Here is a 12,234-nt window from a genome sequence, read left to right as displayed (position 1 = left end):
ATGATCATTTTATATATACGAGCATATTAAAGAGTTTTTTTACGATCTAAATGCTTTTCTATAGTAAAGAATTATTATTTTTCAAATTGAGAAAAGATGTTAAAGAAGCCAAAGTGTAGGCTGCAATTAATAGAAGTAGTGTAAAATACAGGTGTAGTACTACTGAAATACTATTATGCAACTGTAACATGTTGCCAAACACTGCAACTGATGTACAACAAAAGATTAAACTGCACAAACAGACAATTTTTTATGATAGACTAAATCATCAAAAAAGTGAAAACCATTGAGGAAGTGGCTAATCTTTGTTCAAGCCATTAAGAATCATGTTCATGAATTTGGAGCCTCTCAGCAACTTGACTCATGTTAGGTCTCCCCTCTCTGTCTTCCTTTACACATTCCAAAGCCACTGTTGCCAATATCTCCACTTCATTCATGTCATAGTTTGTTCCCAAAGCAGGGTCAACAATTTGATCCACCCAAGATGATCCATTTTCTGATCCTTTCATCCTTTTCTCCCTCACCCATGTCACCAACCTCTCATGATGAGGTGTCTCTGCTTCTATCTCTGTGATTTGAGCACCTGTTGTTGGGCTCCTTCCAGTGATCATCTCCAACACAACAATGCCATAGCTGTAGATATCCACCTTGGAAGTGATTGGCAAGTTGAAAACCCATTCAGGTGCCATGTAACCTCTTGTTCCTCGTATCCTTGAAAAGCTTGAATTGTTGAGGTTGTTCCTGTTAAGTAGCTTAGACAACCCAAAATCCCCTACTTTTGGTTTATAATCAGAGTCAAGAAGTATATTTTGGGGCTTGATGTCACAATGCAGAATCCACTCCAAGCATTCTTCATGCAAGTATGCCAGACCCCTTGCTGTTCCCAGGGCAATGTTATACCTTTTGCTCCAGTCAAGCACATTTGAAGCTGATGAAAGGTTCTGAGCCAAAGAACCATTCTCCATGTACTCATAAACCAACAACCTATGCTTTCCCTCTGCACAATACCCCAACATGCATATCAAGTTCATGTGGTTAAGCCTTCCAATGATGCTTACCTCTGCCAGAAACTCACTCTCTCCTTGGTTTGCTACTTCGTGTAGTCTTTTTATCGCCACAACTCGATCATCAGACAAGAACCCTTTATAAACGGTACCTCCACCCCCTCTTCCAATCTCTTCACTGAAACCTTTAGTGGCATGCTTCAGTTCAGAGTAACTGAATTTTCTAAATCCCGTTGCAGCTGCAAGAACATAACCTTGTCTGGGTAACATCCTGTTATTCCTAAACAGGAAACACCACACCATAAAGATGCACACGACCTCAATTCCTCCGAAGGAAATCGCAAACCATAACATGAACTTCACCAACTCATTTTCTTTTTCTTCAACGTAAGGCCTCTCAAGTTCTATAATTCCTCCACCGTTTCTTCCACAAACCAAACCATTATTGCTAGCGCTCTCATCATAGTCATGGAGGAGCAAAGGCAGTCTCAGGAAGAATGAATTGGTGAAACTCGGTGCACGATGGCCATTTAACAACTGTGTCTTGAGATAGCACTGACCATTAGCACCCCTCACAGGCTTGTATTGAAACCCTTTGCATTCGCACAACTGCGAGCACAGACTCGCACATTGTCGGTTGGTGTGATTGTCAAAGAGGCCATAGTCATATCCATAAAAATCAACTCCAGGTAAGCTTAGAAAACGAGATTTTTGCTCAGTGTTGTTGCACCAAAGTTGGAAACTGGGTATGCAACCTTGAGACCAGTCTTCACTATCAAACCATCTATACCCTGCTTCCATTGAAGAAGAAATAATAAGTATTTATACCAAAAAGAAGACGCCAAGCATTTATAATAAATAATGTTTCAGCTATGCTATTTTGAAAAAGCTTCCAAATTTAATAATGAAAGCGAAACAATAATTATTTAATGCTATAATTATGTTTAAATACCTGGACTACAGGAACACTTTCTTCCGTTTCTTGGCTCATAGCTGCAAATACTGTCGGGTCCACAAATCCCATGAATAAAACAAGGTTGTTGTCGAAATAGTCCTGACACAGACCACTTGTCTTCTCCGTCTTTCATGCTATAAAAGCGAACGTTGCCGTCGTGATCAAGAGTCAATCTGCGTAGGAGTCTCATTCCGTAATCACTTGTTTTGAAAGTGAAGTTATCAGAAGAAACCAAATAGCCTAAATCATCCATCACAACAACCCTGCTATCGTTGAAAATGGATCTACCATTGCCGTTGCCATTCCCGAAGTTATTGCTCTGAAGCCAAGCGTAAGGCCAGAAAACGCTGGAAACTCGAGGACCCTTGTACATGAGGCGTAGAACGTTCTCGAAGTCGAAGAAGAGCCTGTAGAAACCGGAGGAGTAGTTGCTCCCACTTCTCGAGGAAACGAGGTTGGTGCTCCCTTGCAGAGGTTGATCCGGAAGAAGCGTGTCGGTTGGGAAATCGAAGCTCTGCCACAAAACAGCGTTGTCGGAGGAATCTTCGAGGAGTACGAGGTTGCCGGAGTCGTGCAAATGTAAGCGGACTTGTTCGGATGCGGTGGCTGTGTTGGTGGACCACACTTGGAACTGGCCGGCGTCGGTGAGTACGAGGTTGCCGGTTTTGAGAAGGGAGAGCGTGGATCGTTTTCCGTTAACCGGTTGGTCCCGGTTGGCGATCCAAACAAGGGTGTCGGGTGAGTGAGTGTACCATACTGCGAAGCAGAAAGCATTTTTTCCGACGGCGTAAAAGCCTACTGTGAACGTTGGTTTGGGTGATGACACTATCACTTCTTCTTTGAAGTTCTCTACGGAGAGAGAGAAGGACGATGAAGCATGCAAATTGTGGAAGAATATCAAAGGAATGAGAATAGCCAAACACAGTGTTGAAGAAGCCATTAATGGATTTTCTGAAGCATGCTCTACCTCATATGGTCTTGTTCTGTGAAGAATATACAATATACAATAAATAACAAAAAATGAAGGAGCATTTGAAGACGAGGTAGGTCAATGGTGATGCATGACTCTTCTACCTTCGTTCATTGCATATTCATTAGTCACTTCCTCGGTTTGAATATATAACAAATGCTGTATATATAATGGCAAAATATTCAATGGAAAATAGGTAAGATTCGCCATGATTCAATATTCTTTAACTGTTCAAAGCTTTTGCGTGGAGGGTGGTGCTTGACTTAGACACAAAAAATATGCTAGTAAATAGCGCACAAGAATTTTTACTGAGTCATTCTTCACAACAGAGTTAATGGCCCGAAGACAGACATTGTTGTTCTTGGCCAAAACTACTTTGCTTGCTACTCTGTTTGGAGGATCTAAGTGAGGATAACAACCATGAATAAGTGTTTGATTTAATTAAAACAAATTAGAGCTTGGTACAGTACAACAATAGAACTGATAAAGGGTATACAAGACTGAGAAATGGGAGAACAGGAAATTTAATACACTGAAAAATTTATACTTGACAATGTACAAGAAGTTATTCAATATATTATGAGAATTTTGTGTAGTAAAATTCAATAAAAGATTGGCAAATGAATATTAATCGAATACAAAATGTCTTATTTCTTAGATCGAAATTGAAAATCAGTAGGAAAATTTGAAGAAGACTAATATTTCATTCACAAGGGTTGACACCAATTTTGTTTCATCGTAGGATGTAAACTCATTAGCTTCATTCAATTGCTTGTTTTCAGAATACAATATTAATCAATTATTAGCAATTATTTCATAGACAAATGAGGATGGAGAATTCCGTAGAATTGATGTCAACTAGTGTAAATTTTAGCTATTGAGAATGTAATAGACTTTGTGTTGATTAGTGTGAAAATTTGACTCCAAAATAGTTAGTAGAATTTTTAAGCTTATGTAATTTTCAAACATTTCGACAGTTTGGTTTATTAGTGTTGTTAGAGCTATTAGTTAAGGCTAAGCTTCTTCTCACAGTTACAAATATTATTCTTGTAAGTGTTTTCTCGGAGTATCATCAACTACGTCATTTTTTACGGTTTAGGTCAAATTTTCATCGAAAATGGTGACGGTTTAAGAAGTTTGGTCTTGATCCTTTGTCACTTCAAAGATATGGAGCATGCAACTTATGTTAAGAATGAGTATCAAATATCCATTAGTTTCAACTGTTTTTTAGGCAATAAAGTATCATATAATAATTTTTTAGACAGCAAAAGATCAAATCACATTTTAAATAGTTTCTGATTTTGGGTAATTTTGTTCACCTCATCCGTGTATAAAGTATAAATTTACATTTCACAGTTGAATAAAAAGAAATGCCTTCTAAAAATATATACTTCTAAAAACGGTATATATATATTTTATTTAACCAGCAGAAATATATAACAGCAGCATTGAAGTGCATGCACAACACAACAAATTGAAGAACCAGAAACACATACAATATATGACAGACAAAAGCTACAAAAAAAACACAAGGGAAGTGACAACCAGATATGAAACCTCTTCAATCAAACTATCTTGACTCGTTGTCATGACTTTGGAGCCTCTCAGCAACTTGGCTCATGTTGGGTCTCAGGTTTTTCTCTTCCTCTACACATTCCAGAGCCACCGTGATCAATATCTCCATTTCTTTCATATCATAGTTTGATCCCAAAGAAGGGTCAACGATCTCATCCACCCAAAATGCTCCCAATTCTGATCCTTTCTTCCTTTTCTCCCTCACCCATGTCACCAACCTCTCATGATGAGTTGACTCTGCTTCTAACTCTGTGATTGGAGCACCTGTTGTTGGACTCCTTCCAGTGATCATCTCCAACACAACAATGCCATAGCTGTAGACATCCACCTTGGAAGTGATTGGCAAGTTGAAAACCCATTCAGGTGCCATGTAACCTCTTGTTCCTCGTATCCTTGAAAAGCTTGAATTGTTGAGGTTGTTCCTGTTAAGTAGCTTAGACAGCCCAAAATCCCCTACTTTTGGTTTATAATCAGAGTCAAGAAGTATATTCTGGGGCTTGACGTCACAATGCAGAATCCACTCCAAGCATTCTTCATGCAAGTAAGCAAGACCCCTCGCAGTTCCCAGAGCAATGTTATACCTCTTGGTCCAATCAAGAACATTTGAACTCGATGAAAGGTTCTGAGCTAAAGAACCATTCTCCATGTACTCATAAACCAACAACCTATACTTTCCCTCAGCACAAAACCCTAGCATGCCAATTAAGTTCATGTGGTTAAGCCTTCCAATGATGCTTACTTCAGCCAGGAACTCACTTTCTCCTTGGTTTGCCACTTCATGTAGTCTTTTTATTGCCACAACCCGATCATCAGACAAGACACCTTTATACACGGTACCTCCACCCCCTCTTCCAATCTCTTCACTGAAACCTTTAGTGGCATGCTTCAGTTCAGAGTAACTGAATTTTCTAAACCCCGTTGCAGCTGCAAGAACATAACCTTGTCTGGGTAACATCCCGTTATTCCTAAACAGGAAACACCACACCATAAAGATGCACACGACCTCAATTCCTCCGAAGGAAATCGCAAACCATAACATGAACTTCACCAACTCATTTTCTTTTTCAGGTCTCTCAAGTACTATAGCTCCTCCACCGTTTCTTCCACAAACCAAACCATTATTGCTAGCGCTCTCATCATAGTCATGGAGGGGCAAAGGCAGTCTCAGGAAGAATGAGTTGGTGGAACTCGGTGAACGACGGCCATTTAACAACTGTGCCTTGAGATAGCACTGACCATTAGCACCCCTCACAGGCTTGTATTGAAACCCTTTGCATTCGCACAACCGCGAGCACAGACTCGCACATTGTCGGTAGGTGTGATTGCCAAAGAAGGCATAGTCATATCCGTAAAAATCAACTCCAGGTAAGCTTAGAAAGCGAGATTTTTGCTCACTGTTGTTGCACCAAAGTTGGAAACTGGGTATGCAACCTTGAGACCAGTCTTCAATATCAAACCATCTATACCCTGCTTCGAAAGAAGAAATAATAAGCATTTATACCAAAAAGAAGAAATAAAACTACTGCTGGTAATAATGTTTCGGCTATGCTATTTTGAAGAAGCTTCAAAAATTTAATAATGAAAGCGAAACATTAATTATTTAATGCTATAATTATGTTTAAATACCTGGACTACAGGAACACTTGCTTCCGGTTCTTGGTTCATAGCTGCAAATACTGTTGGGTCCACAAATCCCATGAATAAAACAAGGTTGTTGCTGAAATAGTCCTGACACAGACCACCTGTCTTCTCCGTCTTTCATGCTATAAAAGCGAACGTTGCCGTCGTGATCAAGAGTCAATCTGCGTAGGAGTCTCATTCCGTAATCAGTTGTTTTGAAAGTGAAGTTATCAGAAGAAACCAAATAGCCCAAATCATCCACCACAACAACCCTGCTATCGTTGAAAGTGGATCTACCATTGCGGTTGCCATTCCCGAAGTTACTGCTCTGAAGCCAAGCGTAAGGCCAGAAAAGGCTGGAAACTTGAGGACCCTTGTACATGAGGCGTAGAATGTTCTCGAAGTCGAAGAAGAGCCTGTAGAAACCGGAGGAGTAGGTGCTCCCAGTTCTTCTCGAGGAAACGAGGTTTGTGAGTATTTAAAGTGAAAAAGGAAGAACCAGTCTAACACGATCGAGGTCAATATCTCTGTAGTACGAGGTCAATAGCTCAGTAGAGGAGCCTGAACATGATGCAGTTAATGATTATAAGGTAGATAATACTGCTGAAGATATTATACAAGATTGAGAAATGAGAAAAGAAAAGGAAATTGAACATTAGAATTTTCTTTCTCAAGAATATGTTAAAAGTAACGCATCGAGGTCAAATTACAATTACACATTTACAAGTTACTTCCAAATCTCACTTTACAAAATTGAATTAGACTTCTTAATTTATTCAATGTTTAATAAAATCAGTTTAAAGAGTGTTTTAAAATTAAACTCGTTTGAAATTTATTTATACTCATAATATTTATGGTTTGTTATTATCAAACTACTTATTCCTAGTTAAAAATCTAGTACCAAATGAATAAAAAATTTAACTTATAAATTATTTTTTGTAGAATTGTGTTAAATTTAAAATTCGGTTCTTTTGAAGAGTCTTCTTTTAATTAAAACTGGGAAAAGGAGAGGAAACTGCAAAGAAGACTTAGCAACTCATTCATGTTTAGTCTACGTTGATGCTAAAAGTCATGTTCAAATATAGAAAAGAAGACATAGCTAGTGATAGCACCGATCAACCTCACATGAAGTTGGTTTTCATGAATCACGTAATTGTAGACCAATCTTAGAAACATCAATGATCATGAAATCTATCTGCTTTTACAACTTTTCTCTATTTCTTTGTTTTTTCTTCTTTCTTTTTCACAAGGAACGTTCTTTGTAAGCCATTCAAATGAACTGCTTTGATTCTAGCCTTGGTTTTTTGAATCCATTTCAAGATATTTTGTGCTTCTCTAGTGTCAAATTTTGTAACAATTACACGCATCTTTCCTGGTGCTAAATATGCCTGGTGTTAATTACCATGTTCGAGGATCAATGATTCAGGTATTTTTGACAGAATATTCTGAAATATATACATGGAGGGACTTGTTATAACTAAGGCCAAGAAATGCATTTTAGTTACTATAAAATAATTTGCTAATCTGCAGAACTCGCAATTTATATCCAACCTTCTATACATATCACCTTTAAAAGGAGGATCAAACAAGTCAAAATAAAGAAGTTGAATACAAATCTAATTTGAAGCCAGATTCTTTCTTGTGTGAAAAACTCCAAGCTTGAAAGCTCTTGTGGAATCACCATTGTTCTCTGGGACGGCCATCGGAGAATACAGGAAGAAGGGCTTCTTCTTCATCATTCTGTCTGGTGTATTTAACTTGTTTATTTGCCTTTCCCTGTCCAATCTCCAATACTTCATCATCATCATCATCAAAATCTGGTGGCAAACTGTCATCGTCTTCATCGCTCCAGTCATCAACAACATCCTCAAATGCTTCATCACTCACTAAATCATCAACTTCTTCTGACCATGCTTCTTCCCCTTGATCACTTTCATATTCTCTGCCATCATCACCTTCTCTCAAGCTATCTTCAAGGGTCTTGCGAGCAGGTCCCTTGGGGAATCGCGGAACATTAACCAGGACACGAAGCTTTTCCTTTACAAGCAACAACCGGTCCTTGTCCACCAACTGAGAGTCCCGGTAAGCTTCCCTCAGAAACACAGAATCTCTATCTCCTTTCAGAGAGACATAAAACATATCAGGATGCCTTATCAACATCCCCCTCAGCTGCTGAGAGAATCTGAACTCCTCACGAAAATGCGTGAAGTGATCAACAAGTGTCCTCTTCTCAAGTGTGAGACTCAGAATCTCATGAACAACTCCACAAGCATGCTTCTCCTTCTCCCTTGTCCCTGGCCTCAATTCAGAGAAATCAGAGTAAGGCGAAATATAAGGCAAGTCTCTGAATTGCATGATCCTCCTCATCTCACCCTTGGAAAGATTAAGACCCTTTGGAAGCTTCACCCTGTGGAACCTGGGAGGTCTGTCTATGATCAAATTCTGCTCCTCCATTTCCCTTATCCGATTATCCTCAGCCGATAGCTCAGCCGCTGAAACCGCAAGCTCAGGGTCCCAATGAGTTAGCTCCAAGGCAGGGCCACGCTCAGTTGCAACCACCTTGAAGTACTGAGGATACCTATGACAAATGGTGTCACGAAATCCCTGGGGGAGACCAAGATCTGTCCTCAGATGTGCAATTTTCTCCAACAAAATCCTCTTTTCCAGTGACATCATCAACAACTTCCTGAGTTTTACAATCACCAACTCTTCCATCTCATTCCTAATCCTCAATTCCTCAAAATAGAGTCTCTCGGCTTCAGGGGTCATTTTGAATTTGAGAGAGTAAACCCCTTCTTCCATAATCTGAAACACTGCTGGGAATTTCTTCAATATGGCGATAAGTTTCCTCCTTTTATCGAGACCCAAATCTCTTTTGAACTTCCCAAGCTGCTTAAGCGACATAACCCTATCTGGTTGAGCCACCAGAATATTCCTCACCCTCAGAACGAATTTCAGCTTCTTGTCCCTCTGAATCACGTTGTCAAATGGAAGCTCTTTCCTTCTCTTCACCACCGCTGTTATTATGGGCCTCGCCGCATCAAATTTCGGTCTTCCATGCGGCGATTGTGATGGGCCCCAACTCAAATTTCTTCCCCAAAACTGGGACTTTTGCAGGGTGCAATTGAGTTTGACGGAAAGATTGGGTTTTGCATGGAAAGGAAGAGTGTTTGAGATGAAGAAAGGTAAAGGGGTGGATGATGAAGGTGAAGATAGTATGAGTGAAGGCTCCATCTAATCTATCACTCAACAAGAACACCAAAAATTGAAGAACTGATGAGAAGAAGAAGAAGAAGAAGAAGAAAATGATGATGATGAAGAAAAAGAAGATGAAGAAGAAGAAGAAGAAGAAAAGATGAGACTTACTCAGTGCTATGGCGATGTCTGTGTGTGACGATAAACCCCTCGCAAACAATATCTTAGGGTTCTTCTCTATCCATTTGAACAAAAAAAAAAAACATTAACAATTCATTATTTATTACATTACTTCAAACTTTATTAAAAGAAAATTATATTAACTTAATTGAATACGTGTGGCCAAACTTATTATCAAATAGTGTAGTTCTTATGTGTTCTGCATATTCTCCATTTTATCTTTACCGTTCATATATATAAATATTAGGATTTAATTCTTATCACTAATGTAATTTTACTTTGATTTTTATGGACAAAAGTATTAAAATAGTGTAATATTTTGTCAAAATCACTGAGGTGTAAGTTTTAAAAAAATTGTAAATAAACAAGTTATGTTATTTTAGTATCATTATATTGGATTAGATACTAAAGTAAAGTCGTATCATAATAGTACTTTTTTTTAAATTTAAACAAAAATTGTACCAATTTGATATGAATTTGATGCATTATAATTATTTTTTAATTTTATTTGAAGTAATGTCAAATTTGACATGATTTCACTCTGGTAAGTTAAAATCGTGTTAAATTGAAATGATTTTTTCATAATGAAGTTGTATTAAATTAACAATGCTATTTTTTGTAATTTATTTTAAAACTTACATCATTTTTATAATTTTGAAAAAATAAATTGCACCATTTTAGTGCTTTTGAAAAATTTTATGTATACAATTGTTATGGATGGTAGATAGAAATGGAAGTTAATGAGAATGTGGTAATAAAATTCAACTTTGAATATAATATGAATGTGAAACTTAATAATACTTCATGTATTATATGTATTGTTTGGCTATCTCGAAAGACGTCGGATACAATTGACCAAACGGTTAATGAAAAAATCGGTCGATCAACACTAAAGTAAACTAAACACAAGATTAGTCTAAATAACTTAGTAAACAAACTTAGAGAGAATTGGGTCATAATTAGGCTGCTCTTAATAAAAAATCATAAAGAAAATTATAAATGAAATGGTTCTTGGTACATTTACAAGCATTTATTAGAACATTAATGGTTTTGACTAGACTTGTCAAAACGGGTCACTCGGCCAAATTTCATTGTAGGTTAGCCACTTAGTAAGCTAACCTAACCCGGTTCACTTATTAGTGAGGTAAGAAATTTGAGTCTGCTCCGACCCACCATGAATTTTTGTGGGTTAAACAGGTTGACTCACTTAATTTAAAAAATTTACTTTTCTTTTTCTTCAATCTAACATTTTCTTAATATGTTATCAAAATCCAAAAAATCGAAACCTATTTTAAAAATTTATTTTTCTCATTTCAAACAATAAATAAACCATTCATCCAAAAAACTAAATCATAATTCTAAATAAAATCTAAATAATCTCAAATGTCAATCTAACACAATCTTAGAATCTAAATGTGAGAGAGAAAAGTATTGAGTGAATGAATTGTCATCGATATGAACCTCTCTCTTCCCCCAAAATTAAAAAAATAATAATAATGTTTGTGTTCTAGGTTGGATGGTTAACTTAAGAGTGAGGTGAGTTTTTTATTTTTTTTATGTCCTTGTGGGTTGGTGAACTCATGGTGAATTGAATTCTTGGTAGACTGAGTTAATCTTTTCCCGTACTGAAATTTGTAAATTTTTAACCCAATCCAGCTCGAATCCCGTAGTGGGTCGGGTTGGTTCACAAATTTTTGTCCTCTTTTACAATTTTAACTTTAATCGATTAGATTCAAACTGACTTTAGTGTCAAAATATCTTTAACAAGTATCAATCAATTAGTTGACGAACAAAATTACATGAATAAAAAAAGACCTAGATCAAAGTAAAAGCATAAAAAAATTATTTTAAGTTGACCTTGGACCCTTTATGTGAAACACTTCATATTTGATTTCTTAAAAATTATGTTTTTTCTTTAAAAAGAGATGTTAAAGTCTTTTGAAATAATTTTAAGATAGAAGTATTTAAAAGAGATAGAGCGAAACAAAAGAGAAAAAATAACTTTTATTTTTAATAAAGTATTGAAATCAACCATGGAATGTCTTTAATTTATAGAAATTTGATGTAATTTTAAAGATGGGAAATTATTAAAGTATTTATATTATGTAAATGTTAAAATAAGAATGATTAAGTGGGTAACATTACTCAAGTTCCTGTTTATGGATTTCTATATTATATGTTTGATATTTTTTATAGATATATTGTATTTTATATTGAAACGTACATTTATTGTATCATTTTATTTTTTGAATAATCTTTTAACCTTTTTTATTCATACATTCGTGGTATACTCATTCGTGTAACTGTGTAATCTTAATTCAAAATGATTTTAAAAGCAGCACCGATTGATTCTCATAATTTCATCTCTCTTTTTTCAGCAAATTGTTTTAATTTTATACCATTTTATTTCATTGCATTTTCACTCTAAGAAATCATTCATACAAACCATGAGTTTTATATCTACATTTTTTTCCCCAAAAACACAAACCTCTTTCTATAAAATATTTTCTTAAAATGTAATTACTTAGTTGATGTTTTTTTCTTTAAAGACACTCTACATGATTTTTAATTTAATCAAATTCATTTCCTTTATTAGTCTAAGTAAAAAATTTTACAAAATTTATTTGTATTTTTAATTAAAATTTTATTCTAAATTTCGTTGAAAACAATAAATATTCTTCATCATGAATACTATACATATTATAAAAAAGCTTAAGAACATGTAAACGAAATCA

The 12,234-nt window shown here is 36.2% G+C and overlaps 2 protein-coding genes and 1 pseudogene across 3 annotated transcripts; all 3 read right to left on the bottom strand.

Moving 5' to 3' along the window:
* Nucleotides 1–148: 148 nt before the first annotated feature.
* Nucleotides 149–2,935, bottom strand: LOC114167182 (putative receptor protein kinase ZmPK1; annotated as a pseudogene). Its single transcript, XR_014985237.1, has 2 exons — nt 1,957–2,935; nt 149–1,795 (listed from the first exon to the last, which is right to left on the bottom strand). The product of XR_014985237.1 is annotated as a putative receptor protein kinase ZmPK1 (transcript).
* A 1,448-nt stretch (nt 2,936–4,383) lies between these two features.
* LOC114167186 (putative receptor protein kinase ZmPK1) lies at nt 4,384–6,810 on the bottom strand. The gene is made up of 2 exons (XM_028052183.2): nt 6,131–6,810; nt 4,384–5,971 (listed from the first exon to the last, which is right to left on the bottom strand). The coding sequence occupies exons 1-2, from the start codon at nt 6,504–6,506 to the stop codon at nt 4,500–4,502; spliced, it is 1,848 nt and encodes a 615-aa protein (XP_027907984.1). The 5' UTR covers nt 6,507–6,810; the 3' UTR covers nt 4,384–4,499.
* A 792-nt stretch (nt 6,811–7,602) lies between these two features.
* Nucleotides 7,603–9,634, bottom strand: WTF1 (Ubiquitin carboxyl-terminal hydrolase family protein). The gene is made up of 2 exons (XM_028052345.2): nt 9,491–9,634; nt 7,603–9,363 (listed from the first exon to the last, which is right to left on the bottom strand). Exon 2 carries the CDS (start codon nt 9,356–9,358, stop codon nt 7,802–7,804), a length of 1,557 nt encoding a protein of 518 aa, XP_027908146.1. The 5' UTR covers nt 9,359–9,363; nt 9,491–9,634; the 3' UTR covers nt 7,603–7,801.
* Between the last annotated feature and the right edge of the window lie 2,600 nt (nt 9,635–12,234).

This window comes from Vigna unguiculata, chromosome 10 (assembly GCF_037176805.1).
Source record: "Vigna unguiculata cultivar grain cowpea cultivar isolate G323 ecotype 2 chromosome 10, ASM3717680v1, whole genome shotgun sequence".
In the NCBI taxonomy this organism is placed as follows: Eukaryota; Viridiplantae; Streptophyta; class Magnoliopsida; order Fabales; family Fabaceae; genus Vigna; species Vigna unguiculata.
Note: the sequence above shows the minus strand (reverse complement) of the source record. Positions and strands in the feature narration are given on the sequence as shown.

Coding starts and splice junctions, on each gene's coding strand:
- LOC114167186 (XM_028052183.2), bottom strand. CDS start 6,506: ATGTACAAGGGTCCTCAAGTTTCCAGCCTTTTCTGGCCTTACGCTTGG. Junction 5,972..6,130: donor CAAGTGTTCCTGTAGTCCAG/GTATTTAAACAT, acceptor CTTTCGAAGCAG/GGTATAGATGGTTTGATATT.
- WTF1 (XM_028052345.2), bottom strand. CDS start 9,358: ATGGAGCCTTCACTCATACTATCTTCACCTTCATCATCCACCCCTTTA.